The sequence below is a fragment of the Astatotilapia calliptera genome, chromosome 16 (assembly GCF_900246225.1).
Source record: "Astatotilapia calliptera chromosome 16, fAstCal1.2, whole genome shotgun sequence".
NCBI lineage: Eukaryota > Metazoa > Chordata > Actinopteri > Cichliformes > Cichlidae > Astatotilapia > Astatotilapia calliptera.
This window is the reverse complement of record NC_039317.1, coordinates 25,717,480-25,732,364: the sequence shown is the minus strand read 5'-3', so window position 1 is coordinate 25,732,364 and position 14,885 is coordinate 25,717,480. Positions and strand designations below refer to the sequence as shown.

At 38.5% G+C, this 14,885-nt stretch overlaps 3 protein-coding genes across 5 annotated transcripts in view; 2 read left to right on the top strand and 1 right to left on the bottom strand.

Annotated features, from left to right (window-relative positions):
* The window catches only part of dars1 (aspartyl-tRNA synthetase 1), a 31,658-nt gene extending 31,010 nt beyond the window's left edge, over positions 1–648 (top strand). The window contains exon 18 of the mRNA XM_026143952.1: positions 81–648. Coding sequence (XP_025999737.1) covers positions 81–172 — 92 coding nt within the window. The 3' untranslated portion in view covers positions 173–648. The remainder of the gene's footprint in view (positions 1–80) is intronic.
* Positions 473–7,309, bottom strand: LOC113007415 (protein lifeguard 3-like). Of its 2 annotated transcripts, XM_026143956.1 has the most exons (13): positions 7,248–7,309; positions 6,502–6,668; positions 4,434–4,703; positions 4,263–4,330; positions 4,105–4,169; positions 3,949–4,002; positions 3,773–3,823; positions 3,623–3,662; positions 3,390–3,427; positions 3,188–3,275; positions 2,733–2,828; positions 2,545–2,598; positions 473–1,125 (listed from the first exon to the last, which is right to left on the bottom strand). In XM_026143956.1, the coding sequence occupies exons 3-13, from the start codon at positions 4,687–4,689 to the stop codon at positions 976–978; spliced, it is 960 nt and encodes a 319-aa protein (XP_025999741.1). In that variant the 5' UTR covers positions 4,690–4,703; positions 6,502–6,668; positions 7,248–7,309; the 3' UTR covers positions 473–975. The 2 variants fall into 2 exon arrangements, with proteins under 2 accessions (XP_025999741.1, XP_025999740.1); XM_026143955.1 differs by lacking the exons at positions 6,502–6,668; positions 7,248–7,309 and having other exon boundaries at positions 4,263–4,659.
* Positions 7,253–14,367, top strand: pnkd (PNKD metallo-beta-lactamase domain containing). Of its 2 annotated transcripts, none has more exons than XM_026143953.1 (9): positions 7,253–7,457; positions 7,837–7,952; positions 8,158–8,270; positions 9,049–9,107; positions 10,079–10,171; positions 10,564–10,727; positions 11,981–12,067; positions 12,301–12,416; positions 13,858–14,367. In XM_026143953.1, exons 1-9 carry the CDS (start codon positions 7,303–7,305, stop codon positions 14,029–14,031), a joined length of 1,077 nt encoding a protein of 358 aa, XP_025999738.1. In that variant the 5' UTR covers positions 7,253–7,302; the 3' UTR covers positions 14,032–14,367. The 2 variants fall into 2 exon arrangements, with proteins under 2 accessions (XP_025999738.1, XP_025999739.1); XM_026143954.1 differs by lacking the exon at positions 7,253–7,457 and adding an exon at positions 7,464–7,721.
* Positions 14,368–14,885: the final 518 nt, after the last annotated feature.

Below are 14,885 nucleotides of genomic sequence, written 5' to 3'. Positions count from 1 at the left end.
TGTTTTGTCGGGGGAACTACAGGAATGGTTTTTGTTTTTTTGTAAGAATAAAAAACTGATAAAGATGTCATCCTTCACAGGCCTGGAGAGAGTCTGCATGCTCTACCTGGGTCTCCACAACGTTCGGCAGACCTCCATGTTCCCACGTGACCCCAAGCGCCTGACACCTTAAACCTTCTGGTGTGGACGACACATAAATACTGGTGACGGGAAACAATACTAATCCACAATCAAGGAAGGGAGAACATTTATAGGAGCTAATGCCACCCTAGAACTCTTAACGTGTTACTGTAATTAACCACCGACATGAAGGAAGCAGTTATAACAGTAAGGTATGATTTATTGATCGGTGTGCATCGTTTTCTAACAACAACAAATAACAGAAACATTAAAGAGAACAAAGGAAATGGCCAGTGATTCAAGAAGACAACTCTTTTTTTTTTTTTTTTTTTTAATCGGTGAGTCAGTGTTCTCTGGGTTTTCTCTTTGGAAAAATGAAAAGTACATAACAAACAGATCTTAGACCGTCTTACTACCAGCACAGATGTTTGACTAATGATTGTGGTGTCCAGCAGTATGCCTCCAACTACACATGTTTTGTAAGTCTAAGCACTGACAATAATAAAAACAAATGTGTTGATCTATAAATGGCTTTGTTCCCTTTTTTGGAGGCAGAAACACTTTGTTAATGAGGAGGTTTGATCGAAGTAATAGTTGAGAGTACTACACTCCTTAACGTGCACATAAATATTAAAATGCAGCTATACAAATGTGCAAAGCTTAAGCAGCTCTCTTCCTTTACACGGGCTAAGTGTAAGCTTTGCGGCTGCAGTCCTGCTACATACAGCCCAACAAACAAAGTGCTCGAGTGTTACTGATGTAGAAAAAATAATAAATAATAATAAAGTAATAATCTTTCTGACAGTTTGCTGTGTGTCTGCCAGCAAATACAATATACAAACTCCAACCGCTGGCTCATTCAGTCGCAGCTCCGCTGACTTGAAGGATGAAGAGGAAGATGTGAACAATATCAACATAAAGAGAAAGCGCTCCATAGACGTACTCCTCTGGGCTGATGGCCAACTCCCGATTTCCGATAAGAAGTTGGGTGTTGTACACTAAAAACTAATATAAGGAAGAAAAGGAAAGAGGAAATTGACATAAAAACATGAATACAAGGAAAAATGCTGCAACATTTCTAGCCTTTTGTCATGTTTGTGACCATTAATTAAAACTTTTGGTTTTTGGACTGTTACGTGTCACTCACTATGACCAACAAGAAAATTTACATCCTGTATCATGTGAGGCTACAACTGTACTAATAGCTTTGTGATTCTGTCCTTACCATGTGGTGGTGCGTTTAGTTTAACCCTTTTCGTGTGTTGCTGTGTTAATATTTACTCATTAACACAAAATTTCAACTATAGCTGAGACTGACAGGAATGGTAAGCAAAGGCTAAGGTAAAAAGTTTGGGTAAATTATATTTTGAATATAATGGTACAAAAGCAAAGGTCAGACAATCCCCAGCATTATGGGAAAACCACATTAAACAGTGCTATAACATGTATACAGTGAGATTACCTGTTTAAAAGACCTATTGGGACAATGAATGTGGAAATCATGTTTGTAACAGGAAATGATAAAATGTCCCAAAAAAAAAGCCCAATTCACTTTATACACTGCGCAAAAAATTAAAGGAACACTTGAACATCATAGTTGGAACTTCAGGAATATCCGTCTGTTCGATTAGGGAAAACTGTGATTTTACCTCCTTTACTAAAGAAAGCATGTGACAGAGGTGAAATGGAGAGGAGACACCCTAATAAATGTTAGCTTCTTGCAACATCATCCGTGAAAAGAACACTGTGTTAGTGGTGAACCTGCCAGCTGAGTTACACAATGCTGGTTTCTGACCACAGAACCCACCTAGGAACACTGAGCCTTCATGTCATGCTCAAGGAGTCTCTTGATGACATTTTGGTTGTAAACATGCACAAATAACCTGATTGAGGTCACTTTTTAGGGCTCTGGCAGTGCTGCTCGTGTAACGGGCCTGTCGACATGGCAAATCTGTGCCTTACTGATGGAGCTGAGCAACCTGTGGAGGCTGCAGGTGCTGTCTCATGCTACCAAGTAGCAAAAAGGACCCAGCAAAAAGCAAAACTAGAGAAAAATCCATCAAAAAACCTTCCCTTTCTGGAGGTTGTCTTGTTGTTGCCTTTCCAGTGCAACTGTTATCACTTTTTTATTGGATTCACAATAGTTTATGCTTTCTATCTGGACATCCTGATATCTCTGAAGTTAACAGACTTTGTGTTAAACTGAAGATTGAGTGTTCCCTTCTTGTTTTTTTATTTGATAGACCAATCAAAATCAAGACAAATACGATGATGAATAGTAGATTATCACCACATTATTTAGGGCTCCTAAATAGCTATGTATTGGGGGTGTAAGGACTGCTAATGTCTCGCTTGCTTTTCAACAACAGACTCATAATACCAAGAAGAAATACTCGGTCTAATTTTGTGTGAGTGTGGACTCACCAGAGTGTAAACGATGGCTCCAATTGCAGCGTAGAGCATATGCAGCCAGGGGACCTGTTGAGTGACATAAGAAAGGCTCCTGAATGTGAAATCAGTCACACAGATACACCCTTGGGAGCTGCTGTTCCTCACGCAGAGAAACACGAGTAGACAGAATAAATTAAATGACTTGACCAGAGCAGGCTCACATATTGGAAGGAGAGGACGATGGCTGTAACAATCCCAATGATCATGAGCAGAACGGCCGCAATGCAGAGGAATCCCCCGCAGGAGGTGAAGTCCACCTGTGATGAGAAACAAGTCATTAAGGGGATGAAAGTGAAGCTGATATGCTTCAAGCTACATGAAAGAGCAGTGAGACTATTGTGAAAGAGGATCAGAATAAGGTGAAAGAGAAATATATGTGTGTGCGTGTGTGAAACGTGTCTTGTAGAAGCCAAAAATGTAACTTGTGTATCTCGAGTTGCATCAGACAGAGAAGTTGGATTCGCATCTTATCCCAAAATGTTATAAATATTTAAAGGATTTCAGTGCCCCCATTGTAATGCAAGACAAAGGAGTTCTTTTACACCGACAACAAAGACATCCTCTGACAAGCCACAGGCTACTGAGCTACAGCGAGACAGTTTACATCTCCGTGTACCTTAGTTTGGAAGCAGAAGACTGTCACAGCTATACAGACTAATGCTGTTACTCCCATGGCGATAAACACTGCTTTGGTTCCATAATAGCTGTAAAGGATACATGTAGCAATTAAAACGAAACAAAAAAAAAGGCACATATATACCATCAGGATCAAAATGTGCTGTTTTGAGCTGTTGCCTGAATAAAGCCAATAAACAAACCTTGAAACTGCTCCGGCCATGTAAGACAAGGCAAGAGTCTGCAAGATCAAACATGAATACAATGCGTCTTAAATGTCAGAGTGAGTTTTAGCACTTTTTAGAGATGTCTTTTTTCTACTGACTTTACTTTTTCAGTCTTCAGCACCTCACACTATGTTAGTTCTGCACATATATATCTGCTGTGGCATTACTAGTGTCAATGTCTGACCCTTAGTCTAATAAACAACACTTACAAATACTCCAAGCAGCACAAGATTCCATGGAAAACGCCTCCTAAAAAGTACAGAAACCACAAACATCACTGTTTATGAAAATTTGAATACACCATAATAATAGCAATAATAAAACAACTTAATTTTTCCAACTTATTTGGCCTTGCTTACCTCGGCTCTTTGCAGCAGATGAGAATGCAGTAAACCACAAAGTAAACCACACTACGGAGAGATTCACCACTGTGATTATTATTACATACATCATATTCTTCACATGTGTGTTTTTTTTTTTATCAATTGATGTAATTGCACTAAAACTGTGCGGCTGTTTCTTAAAAGTAACTCACAAAGATGCCCAGTAGATGCCAGGGTAACTGATGACAAACATCCTCACTGGGTCACTGTGAAAGCAGATACATGGCATCACCAAAGGGCAGACTGTGTTCCTTACCCTTCACCAGATACATTCATCAGTGGATGGATGTACAAATGGGGAAACTTACACAAACGTAAAGACAGCAACAACTGAGAAGGTGACAGCAAGCTGTGCTGATAAAATTAAGTAAACCTGTCCAAAAAAAAAGAAAAAAAGAAAGATCAGAGCAGCAGGATTGTCACTGGCACAAAGAGCAAGTTAAAACACACAGTTACAAACTCTTACTTTTCTGATGAAGGCGTGCCGAACAGATGTGCTTTCCCACTGGGTGCTGAGAAAATCCTCCATCTCTCCTGCAGAATTTGGAAGAGCCAAGTGGTAATTTATCCTTGTTACACCTAATCTAAATATATTGCAGGGTGTGATTACTTCAAGACTGTGCCACTCGCTAAGAACCTGGGTTGGAGGCAGGCAGTCCAGCAGACAGAGTCGGTATTGTGGTGGGCATCCCAGATGGAGGAAGGCCAGGGCCTTGACACATGCTGATCGGCGGGTAGACACCCCCTTGGCCCCAGTAGCCAGGACTGGGACTGTAAGATGGAGGTGGGGGAAGAGGAGAGCCATGCTGTGGCTGGTAGGGGAAGTTATCACACTTAGGATGATGCAGTGCTTCCTCGTAGGGGGGAGGACTGTCAATTTTAGATGTCATCATTTTTCTGGACTACCCTAAAGACAGGATGAGTGGTACAAAGCTATGTCAGACTTACATCTTTTCACTATCCACTAGTTATTGCTGACTTTCCATTTTCACAATTACAAAATAAAATCTTCCTACTATATTACATCGTAAATCACAGTATGTTGCATTGCTTAATTCTGTGGTATTATTTCCTGGAAACTATGTGGTCACCCTAGTTTCAGAAAGGGTGATCACAAGTCCCTCCTTGTGCACAACATTATTATCTGTTTTTCTGTGTTTCACATGTGATTCTCAGAAATCAGCACCGAATAACAGAATTCTAAAGTCTGGCTCGTTTCCAGTGGCTGTAAAGAAAATAAGGAAGGCTGTCTCTACAGGACGTCCTGGTGGCCTCGGGGACGTTTTGGCTTGCTGTGAACTTTCAGCTGGTTCAAGCACCACGCAGGAACCACGCAAATCTACCACATCAAAGACATGCAAAACTGTGCGCATGTCGCTCTGTCTGTCTCTCTCAGCAAGGCAGGCGACACGAACCAGGTAACGTTAGACACGCTGAACAGATGAAAAGGAACGATGGAGAAAAGAGGGAGGGAATAAAAAAGAGAAGGCAGATAAATGCTGAAAAATAAGTGGCAGTCAGGAGCAGGAACGTGTGCATATGTGTTATTTTGATACTTTTGCACAGTTCTTGAGTACAAAAGCCTCTCACTGTGCATAAAGCTCACTGTTTTTCCCTCTTTGGTTTAAAAACTGTATTAGATAAAGGTATTATTCCATATTTCTGGCTTTGTACATGTGTATGTGGGGTATGTGTGGAAGATTTTCCCTGCTACAGCGACAGCCATGTCATATTTTTGAAAACTTGGAACTCACAATAATAAATTACATTGAAATTTAACATTAAAAATGTAATTTTGTTATCATGCTGTATATCTGTATGTACTGTAACACCGCAGACACCCTTGGTCTCCTTACACTTGTACTTTAAGTGTGAGTCACTTGCTAATTAAAAATTAATTTGACTACTATAAATATTTTAAATTAAAGTGCGCACGTTTGTTCGGGATAATTGGGCCACATGTAATGAAACTGCAATATTTTGAAGGGCTGAAAAAAGGTCTAGCAGTCTGGTGCTGTTGCAATAACAAAGATGAGATAATGTCCCAGCTTGAATTATAGTTTCACTCAGCTCTTGGTTGTAATTCAACATATAGTTTCACAAGACACATTGAAACAACTTAAACATTATTGTGTCTGGAAGGCACAGTCATGCCATGTGTTCACATTTATTGCTTGATAAAATATACGAAGGGTCACGCAAAGTATGAGAGTAGAAACCAATGACTGTAATTCTGTTTAATTTAAGAATGAAGTATATGTGGACACTTGGAGGCCAAGGAAAGTTCCCCCATCTAAAGTTATGATTTTTCTTCTTTCAATATGCAATCCTGAGCTCACCTTCAGTTTCATTTATTCTATTAAAGCACCTGTAAGAGCAGTCGAATCCCTCTACAGCACCTCACCGGTCTGAAAAGGCCAGACTGCATACATTTTTCTTTTTGTATGTAGTCTAGTCAGATTACTTGTGAAAATTAGTACTGTACTTAAGAATTTTTAAGATAGGAAAAGAGAAAAAAGCAAGCATACTGCCGATTGTGAACAGGAAATTAAGCCTGTGTTATTTTTAAAACCCAGCCATACATTATATACAAATTTTAAAACACTACAACACTGCACTCAAGTAATCTCTTTGACCCACTTTTGGTTTGTTATGATCTGATCACCCAGAAAACAAATGAAAACAAAGCAGAAAAGGTTACTTACCTTGTGGCTTGCGCCTGAGTTGGGTTCACTGTCCTTCAGTCCTGCCTTGGAGATTTGCAGCCGTGCACAACAGGAGGATGTCATCCTTTGTAACTGGATATGCTGGCTGAAACTCACACTGTTACTGCTACTCTCAGAAAGATGAGACTGGTTACTCATGTCGCCTCCTGTTAAAAAGTACCAATATTACCAAAACACAAACTACTGGTTGTACCTCCCTCTACAATTAGTTAAATGCCAGTGCTTCCTTGATACCTAGTCAGCTTTGGCATTTTGTCTAAGGGTAATTGTAAGTCATAATTATATGTCAATGTATTTTTTCTTGTACTACAAAAATCATTACAATTAACCTACAATACGGTTATAACAACAGACAGATAATTATTCAACATTTACACCAGAAAGAAATGTGATTCTAAAAACAGAAATTCCCATTTTATGTGTTTCTTGAAGCAAAGTGGATTTGGATATAAAACAGGCAAAATCACACAGTATTTTTGCTAGTTCATATGCATGTTAAAGTTTGCCTGACAGACTGTCAAAACCCTTTTTTTAAATTTCATTTAATTTACTACTACTACTTCCCAAGTGGTTCTGCTGCCTAAACCTAAGCAAAATGTGATGGGAAAAATGTATAATGAAAATATACAGAAAAAATTATAATATACTCTGTTTTAATACATAAAAGAAAACGTAAACATGAGAAATCAGGTGAGCACAACACCGGTAGTGAGCCTAAAAGTCACCAGGGGACTGTTGTGACGTGTCGCTGTATACGTCATTACGTTCCGCTCAGAGGCTATGGCGCTTCCTGACTGGATAATAACACTGGTAGCCACTTCATCCTTCATCTGTTTTTGTTTGTGCCTTCGCTACAGACGGACAGGACAGGTGTTTTGGAGAAAACTGTTCAGCAAGATAATGGCCCGAACGGAGAAGCCCTTGTTCCGAATAGCGTGAGTATGGCGCCACTTTCCTTGGCGACAGAGATTTCTGTCGTTTCCTTGGCGATTCTCTTGGCGTAGCTTAGCAACATCTAGCCATTTTTATGTGCTATAGATTTATCCCACGTAATTTAATTTAGTCAAGACCATTTGAAAAGTACAGCTGTTGGTATTCTGCTGTGAGGCTCTTCTCGCGATAATGCCATTTTTTTCATCAGCATATGCTGCAGTGGCTTCAACTTTATTTTAAGAGACGTTTGCATACCAACCATTGAAGTTACGTCAATTGTGCTCATTCAACAAACCAAAGAAATGACAGTAACTGCATGGCGAGGTTAATAATGTTAACAGCTTTTACTATTGGGACATAACATTTCCAATTGTCTCCCAGGTACACACTCTACACTAAGACCAGACTTGGCTACATGTACTACAAACGGCAAATGCGGAAAGCTCGTGAAAATTACCCTGGAGGGCATTCAGCTACAGATCCCGTGGAGTTCAATGGTATATGCAACAATTACTGGTTTAACTTGGTGACACTGGGCCAAACAATGCCTTGCTGTCACACGCTGTACATACCATAGAACCAATTGTTATTACTATCAGTACAAAATTCTAGCATTTGTTTCATTAAAGATGGATATTTTTATTAGTGCATGTTTAATGTTGTCCCGAATAATTATTATGTCATTTCTTTCTCTGCCCACAGGTGTTAAAATAATTCCTATCTCTGTGCTCTCTGACAACTACAGCTACCTTATCATCGACAGAGCCTCGAGCATCGCAGTCGTTGTAGACCCTGCAGACCCTCAGATAGTTCAGGTGAGTGCCTCTGATGTCACTTATGTGTCTTTGAATGGGTTAATAGATTTAGGCTATTGCGCTGAAAACAGCAATCAGTAACTGTGTAGTTAGTTCCAAGGGAAAGGTTGTTTTTTCTTCAGAACATGTTGCTGCAGAGAAGTCAGGACAGATATCGCCTGATATTAGTGAGAAATGATTGCTTTGCTTCTAGTTCAGCTTTATTTTGTATATGTACCACAACTCTGATCCTTAAAGCTATTATATGAAATGTATAATATCTAGTATTAAGATCTTTAAGAAAACGAAATATTTTTTAGGGGAGTTGGAATAATACTATTAAAGTGTGATGATTGTCATTCAGTTCAAAGCCAGTTTAGTAACACATACAGGACATAGATGGGGTTAAAATGTATAAATAGTGTGAGTTACAAACAATATATGAAAGCCTGTATAGAATTATTGCTGTATTTATAAAAGTACGAGGTGTGTAAACAAAAAAATTGAGTTGTATTGAAAGCTTGATTGTAATTGTAGGGCTCATTGACATTGGAGCCTCTCTCTCTTACAGCTGGTATCTCTGCACTGTCATTTTTCCTTACAACCATGTGTTTTACTTCAGCTGCAGCTGTTGACTGTCCGTAGCCAGCTGTTGTGAATGAGTGTGTTTTGTATCCATGGTATCTTGCCTTATTAAAGACACAAGTATAATAACGCTGTGATGTGTCATGAATCTGAAGTGTTGACTGAAGGTTTTACCAACACCCGATTTATTTATATTTTCTTTTATTCATTTCAGGCAGTCCTCGAGGCAGAAGGAGTAATGTTAGAAGCAATACTATGTACACACAAGCACTGGTGAGTTTCATGTAATTTGTATGTATAAAAAAGGAGTAGGGGGGAAAGACAGCATAGTATTGTGATATTTAGCATAGCAATGTTATATTGATACAGGGACACCAATTATCGATATTTTATTTTGGAAATACTGTGAACAAGAGGGCTTACAGTATCTCACCTGATAAGAGGCAACCTTTCTGCAAACAGATGCAGTCTGGCTTGGACTGACTGGAATTACTATGAGACAGATTGTAAATGTATAAATGCAGAGAGATTGCCAACATCTTGCCATCAGTCTGAACGAGTCTTTATTAATGATTACAACTTGAAGGGACTTCATGGGCTGCCAGCTCATTGTATTCTGGTTATATTCCTATAGAACAGGAAGGTTGATCAGTGCAAATATAATAGTTTAATGTGGCTATTGAATATTTATAACAGTAAATTGCTGCAATATTAGGAACAGATTGGATGTCATTGCCAACTTGACCCCATTCAATATGACACTGGTAACATTTATAGTAGGTCTTGGTGACAGTTTTGATGTACTTTACCATCTCCTTTTGTAGCTAAAAAAATTCCCGAGGTAACTTTATCTTATTGGATAAGACAGATATTGAAAATGTTTAACTTCGAGGACATAATTTACAGTTGAAGGCAAAAAAATCTAAAAATATGTTAATGTGATAATCATACAAGACTCAGCATGTCACAAAAGGTTAAAAAATCATATAATAATAGGTATAGTAAAATAAAAATGTGATTCACATCTCTAACACAAGAGGTTAGACTTATTATTGCCGTACTGCAGATTAAAAGAATGCCATGCATTTGTATTTATAGATGTTTTCCCCACATTTTGAAAGTCCTGCGTTCAGGTTGATTAAAATAAGCACAGTGTTTTTTTAAAAAAAATAGGTGTTTTGTATCTGTAATGTGTGGATATTGTCTAAATTGCTGCGTGAACCTTCTTTGTGATCCGTGTACAGGGACCACAGTGGGGGAAACAAAGGGTTGAAACGGCTGCACAGCTCATGCCGAGTTTATGGAAATGCGGCTGATAACATTCCTGGCCTCACGCAGTAAGTCCCAGCTTGCACAGTATAGCACACTGGCTCACTTTGAATCATTCTTACTGTACTTAGTCCTGTTTTGTTCCCACTGTCAGTAGTGGTGGCAGCTGACTTCACACTAAATTATCGTGGCATGAGTGACTATTCTGTTATGTCTGAGGGGATGGAGGGTTATCATAGGACTTCCAAACCACCACACTAAAGATTTTGTTTTTCACATTTTTTTTCTAATAATGTAAAAATAATATGGGAAGGTAGTCGTTTTTGATACCTTTGCTCAACTGGTACATGTCAGAAATGGAAGTCTATTTCAGTTATTTTTAATCTTTTAATTTTCACTAAAAATCAGTAACTCCACACTTCTTGGTTTAGGTTTTTTCATTACTTATTTTTCTTTCCAGCCCTCTCTCACACAATGACTCGGTAACAGTTGGGCGTATGCGCTTTAAGGCCCTCTTTACCCCTGGACACACGGTAGGCCACATGATCTACCTCTTGGATGGTCAAACGGTCGGTGCCCCCTCCAGCCTCTTCTCTGGTGACCTGGTGTTTCTCTCAGGATGTGGTAAGTTATGCAGAAAACCAGATCAAGAGGAATTATTCTAGCTGTTTGCTTCTTTTTGTTTTTTTCAGAGTTACTGAAAATGCAGGATGAAATAGTTTGTTTGATGTGGAATCATTCTACACAGGTTCTCTTGGTTTTACTGGCTCAAAATTGTTCTCTACAGGGAGTGACTATGCATGCAAGCACAATTTGTCTGCACGTAGTTATAGTTGTGTTACCTTAACAGAAGTCTACGCATTGCCCTCTTATTCCTGGCAATTTGATCAAAATATATGTTATGCTTGAGTAAAAGCAACTTAAAAAAAAACAAACTGGTGTGACGTTTTTAGAGTTTTTGTGGGCTTTTTTTTTTTCTATACTGTAAAACTGCTGAAGTCTGAGAACCTGATGATTGCACAGTCTAAAAGTCAGCTAAAATGCATAAGTGTGATACCAAGGAAGCGTGATTTTGACTTAATTGTACTATGTGATATATACGAGAAACCTATCTGTCATCAGTGTTTCAATCAGTGCAATTTTAAAAAGGATCTTTGACCTGATGCCTTTTCTGCATTCACATCTGTCATTTTTGGTTCACAACCCGATTACCTCATTCAAAAGCAAGTTTAACATTGCTAATGCAAGTCAGCACCATCTTAACTGAATACTGTTGCATGCAAATTACACCTTTTCATATTTCATCGGAAATGCTGATTAGATTTCCTTTGCATAACTTAATGTAACATAGTTTTTTTTATAAGACTTGAAATAATTTAATCAGTTGCGTCAAAAAGCACTTAAAATATATACTTAATTATAGTATTGTATATTTAGTGGCCTGTTTTGGTTACCTTGTAATGCCAATGGCTTTTTTTAACATGTTCTTTAATATACAATAGATTTTGTATAGCAATTTAGTGGTTAATACATTTTCATTATGCACAAAATATTGAGATCAGCAGGAGACACAAACCCAGCCTTGGGTAAAATCTATGTGTGGATCCATCTGATGTGATGACCCCTTTGAGAAGTAAGAGAGAAGCTGAAAGTATTATACAGAGTTTGTACAGTAGATAGTGTCTTAATAGCTAGTGGTTATCCGCATGACCTTTGAGAAATTGGACATTTTTATCTTCCAATTAACCAATTTGACAATCTAACTATAGCAGTAATGAAAATATCCTGGTAATACTAAAGATTAGACCATATGAATGCTTCAGGAACCCTGTTTGGAAATTGGAATCTCTTTGTTAACCTGTCTTTATTGTTTCTAGGGAGAATGTTTGAAGGCAGTGCAACAACAATGCTGTCATCTCTGGACACAGTTGGCTCCTTGACTGATGATACTCTATTATGGCCTGGTAGGAGAATCCTTTCAGTTGTCTGATTCAGTGTCAAAAAATTATGTTTGTGTGCTGCGGATGAAGTTGTGGTTTTAATATGTCTTTGCTTTTAAAAAAGTGTTTTATATATATATACAGCCAAACCATAAGAACGGGTTGCATAGGGAATTCTTTGGTTTTTTTAGGCTTTTAAGTATGGTTGTACATGTGGCTGTGATATTTTTCTTGTGTGTCCACTGGCTGTCCCGCAGGTCATGAGTATGCAGAGGACAACCTGCTGTTTGCTGCTGAGGTTGAGCCGCACAACACAGCCAGGGAAAACAAATATCAGTGGGTGCTGCAGCAGCGAGGCCAGAAGCTGTGCACGGTGAGAATGATGTATCACCATTGTTATGCCTCTCAAGCGAGCCATCCCAGGATTCATGTTGTCCAACACCTGAAATAAGGGCTTATCAGTTGCGTACAGCGTTCGTGCTGACAGCACTCTTGAGTGCATGCCGCCCTCTCGCTTTCCCTTCTTCCAGGCTCAGTCGAGTCCATCTGTGATATAGTCTGCAGCAGAGCAAAGGTTTGCTGTTCAGTGAAGTGCCCATCCTGAATTTAGATTAGTTTTTTATCTGTTATCAATACATGCCTCTAAAGGCAGTTTCACAAGATTGGAGCTTCCAGTTGATGATTTCCACCTCCAAAACTTATTGAATGACCATAACATTTCCTCTGCAGTCTGCATGTTTTCACGTTTCACACGTAGTCTTTTGCTTATTTATATCAGTCACCTGAGTTTGATCTTTGAGTATTATTTATTAAAAAGATCAGATATATAGTACACCAAAAAAACATGTATGAAAACTGTAAAGTTTTCCTTGTAGCAGAGCTGCCTGAAGGTGATGACTTAAACTTCTGAAACACTGCATTTGTATTTGACCAAATGTATCAGAAACTGTAGCACTGCTGTGACTCACTCGGTTAAGCAGGTCCTTTGAATAAAAACTAAATGCCATGCGGCGTGGACACCCAAGATTGCGAATGCGAGAACTTAACAAGTAAAGTAGGATTTTAAAATCGATACCACAGTTGCATCTACTCAAAGTCTCTAACAAGTTTGAACATCATTTACCTCGACCTCAAGGTCAGAGGTCAGAGGTCAAGTTTTCTAAAAATCTTGTGAGCGCATTAACTCAAGAAGGAAGTCACCTAGGATTCTCAACTTCATGCCATGCAATTACTAAAACTCTTGGACAGGTTTAAATCCTGGAGACCTTGACCTCAAAGTCAAAGGTGACCTTTCCTGAAAAGCATCTAGGATTTTCAAATTAAGGTTGATGCATTTGCTAATTCTAGATCTCATTGGCGGATTTTAAACTGTTATTGGTAAGGGATAGAAAGTCTGACTTAACAGATTGTTTTCGGCTTGTCACAGTAGGAACAGACCAAGCATTATTAACAAATAACCGAGTTTTATTCAAGCATCCCTTTGTGCTGTGATGCTGGAAAGAGGAAGCAGATGTCTAGGAATCCAGGTTGAGCTTTTCCTGTTGTGATATGTCTCTGTTTTGTTTAGGTTTATTGCCAAATTAACGTCAGTGTATCCTGGTAACAAATTAGCTGCTGTGTTTTCTTAATACTCACGGTGATGCCATCTGCAGAAATGCATTGTCTGTTTTGTGATGGGGAAGGGAGTAACAGAAATCACTTATTTTATCTTCTATGATAGATTTATTTATTTTTAATCTTTCTGCAAATGATTGACACTGTTCAATCAAGAGCCTTTGAGGTGGGCTGCGTTTTGACGTGCTCTTTATTTCCAGTGTCCCTCCACGATTGGAGAAGAGAAGCAGTACAATCCTTTCCTGCGCAGCCACTCTGCAGAGCTCCACCTGGCTCTGGGTGTCCAGCAATTCCAGGAAGAAGACTGGACCCAGTTTAGGGCAAGGGTGCTGGAGGAACTGCGAAAACGCAAAGACCTCTACAACAGGAGATAGTACTACCAAGACGTCCTAAACTTTAGGGAACAGCAGAGCTCAGCTGCACCAGGCACTGGTACAAAAGCAGCTATTTGCAGGTGAAAGCTAATAATAAATTGATCTCTAAAGGTACTGTAGAAACGGTTTGATCTATTATCTCAGTGTTAAGGGGCATTAAGTAGTTTTTGACCTGTAGACCTGTAGCTAGGATGGTAACCACAACTTCGTTATTACATAATACTCATTAATAGTTCTATTACCTCTCCAAATGCTGTAAACTACAGTCATTTTTTGTTCATGAGAAGAGCAGTGCTGATTTTGTTTTTACTTTTTACATAGGATGTAAATATTATTGTTTTGCATTACTAGAGCATAGACATTTTTTTTCTTATTGAGGGTTTTTTTGAAACACACGGTGATAACAATGCACTACACTGAACCGTTAACATGTTAGGTACTGATTTGTTTACTCAACAGTAGTTTTTAGAACAAGTAATAAATTGTATTTAAAAGGTTTCTGAGACAATCTTTGGTACACACGCTGTATTTGTTACCCCGGTTTCAGACTTACAGTGATGCTGAAGGGTAATTATCTTTTCCCCAAAGACTGACAGTTTGGGATTTGAGTATTTGATTGTGAATATTTGATATTGTGATATCAACATATTCACCAAATTAATGCTAGGATTCATTTAATAAATCGCAAAGGCACTTTGCTGTTGGTACCTTGTGTGAAAGTGAGCACAATGTGACAAAAAAAAGTCTGTACATTATTTTTTTTTTTTTATAATAAGTCAGTTTATTAATGCAGATTATTTTTTTTATTTTTTTTTATTTTTTTTTTTATTTTGACTTAAAAAAAGTAACACAAA

What these genes read in the sequence shown, in the direction of transcription:
- LOC113007415 (XM_026143955.1), bottom strand. Translation starts at nt 4,601, where the DNA reads ATGGCTCTCCTCTTCCCCCACCTCCATCTTACAGTCCCAGTCCTGGCT. An exon ending in TTGTGCTGCTTGGAGTATTT is followed by an intron (nt 3,428 to 3,622) that starts GTAAGTGTTGTT and finishes TTGATCTTGCAG; the next exon opens with ACTCTTGCCTTGTCTTACAT. An exon ending in GAGCCATCGTTTACACTCTG is followed by an intron (nt 1,126 to 2,544) that starts GTGAGTCCACAC and finishes TCCTTATATTAG; the next exon opens with TTTTTAGTGTACAACACCCA.
- pnkd (XM_026143953.1), top strand. Translation starts at nt 7,303, where the DNA reads ATGGCGCTTCCTGACTGGATAATAACACTGGTAGCCACTTCATCCTTC. An exon ending in CTATGTACACACAAGCACTG is followed by an intron (nt 9,108 to 10,078) that starts GTGAGTTTCATG and finishes ATCCGTGTACAG; the next exon opens with GGACCACAGTGGGGGAAACA. An exon ending in TGATACTCTATTATGGCCTG is followed by an intron (nt 12,068 to 12,300) that starts GTAGGAGAATCC and finishes GCTGTCCCGCAG; the next exon opens with GTCATGAGTATGCAGAGGAC.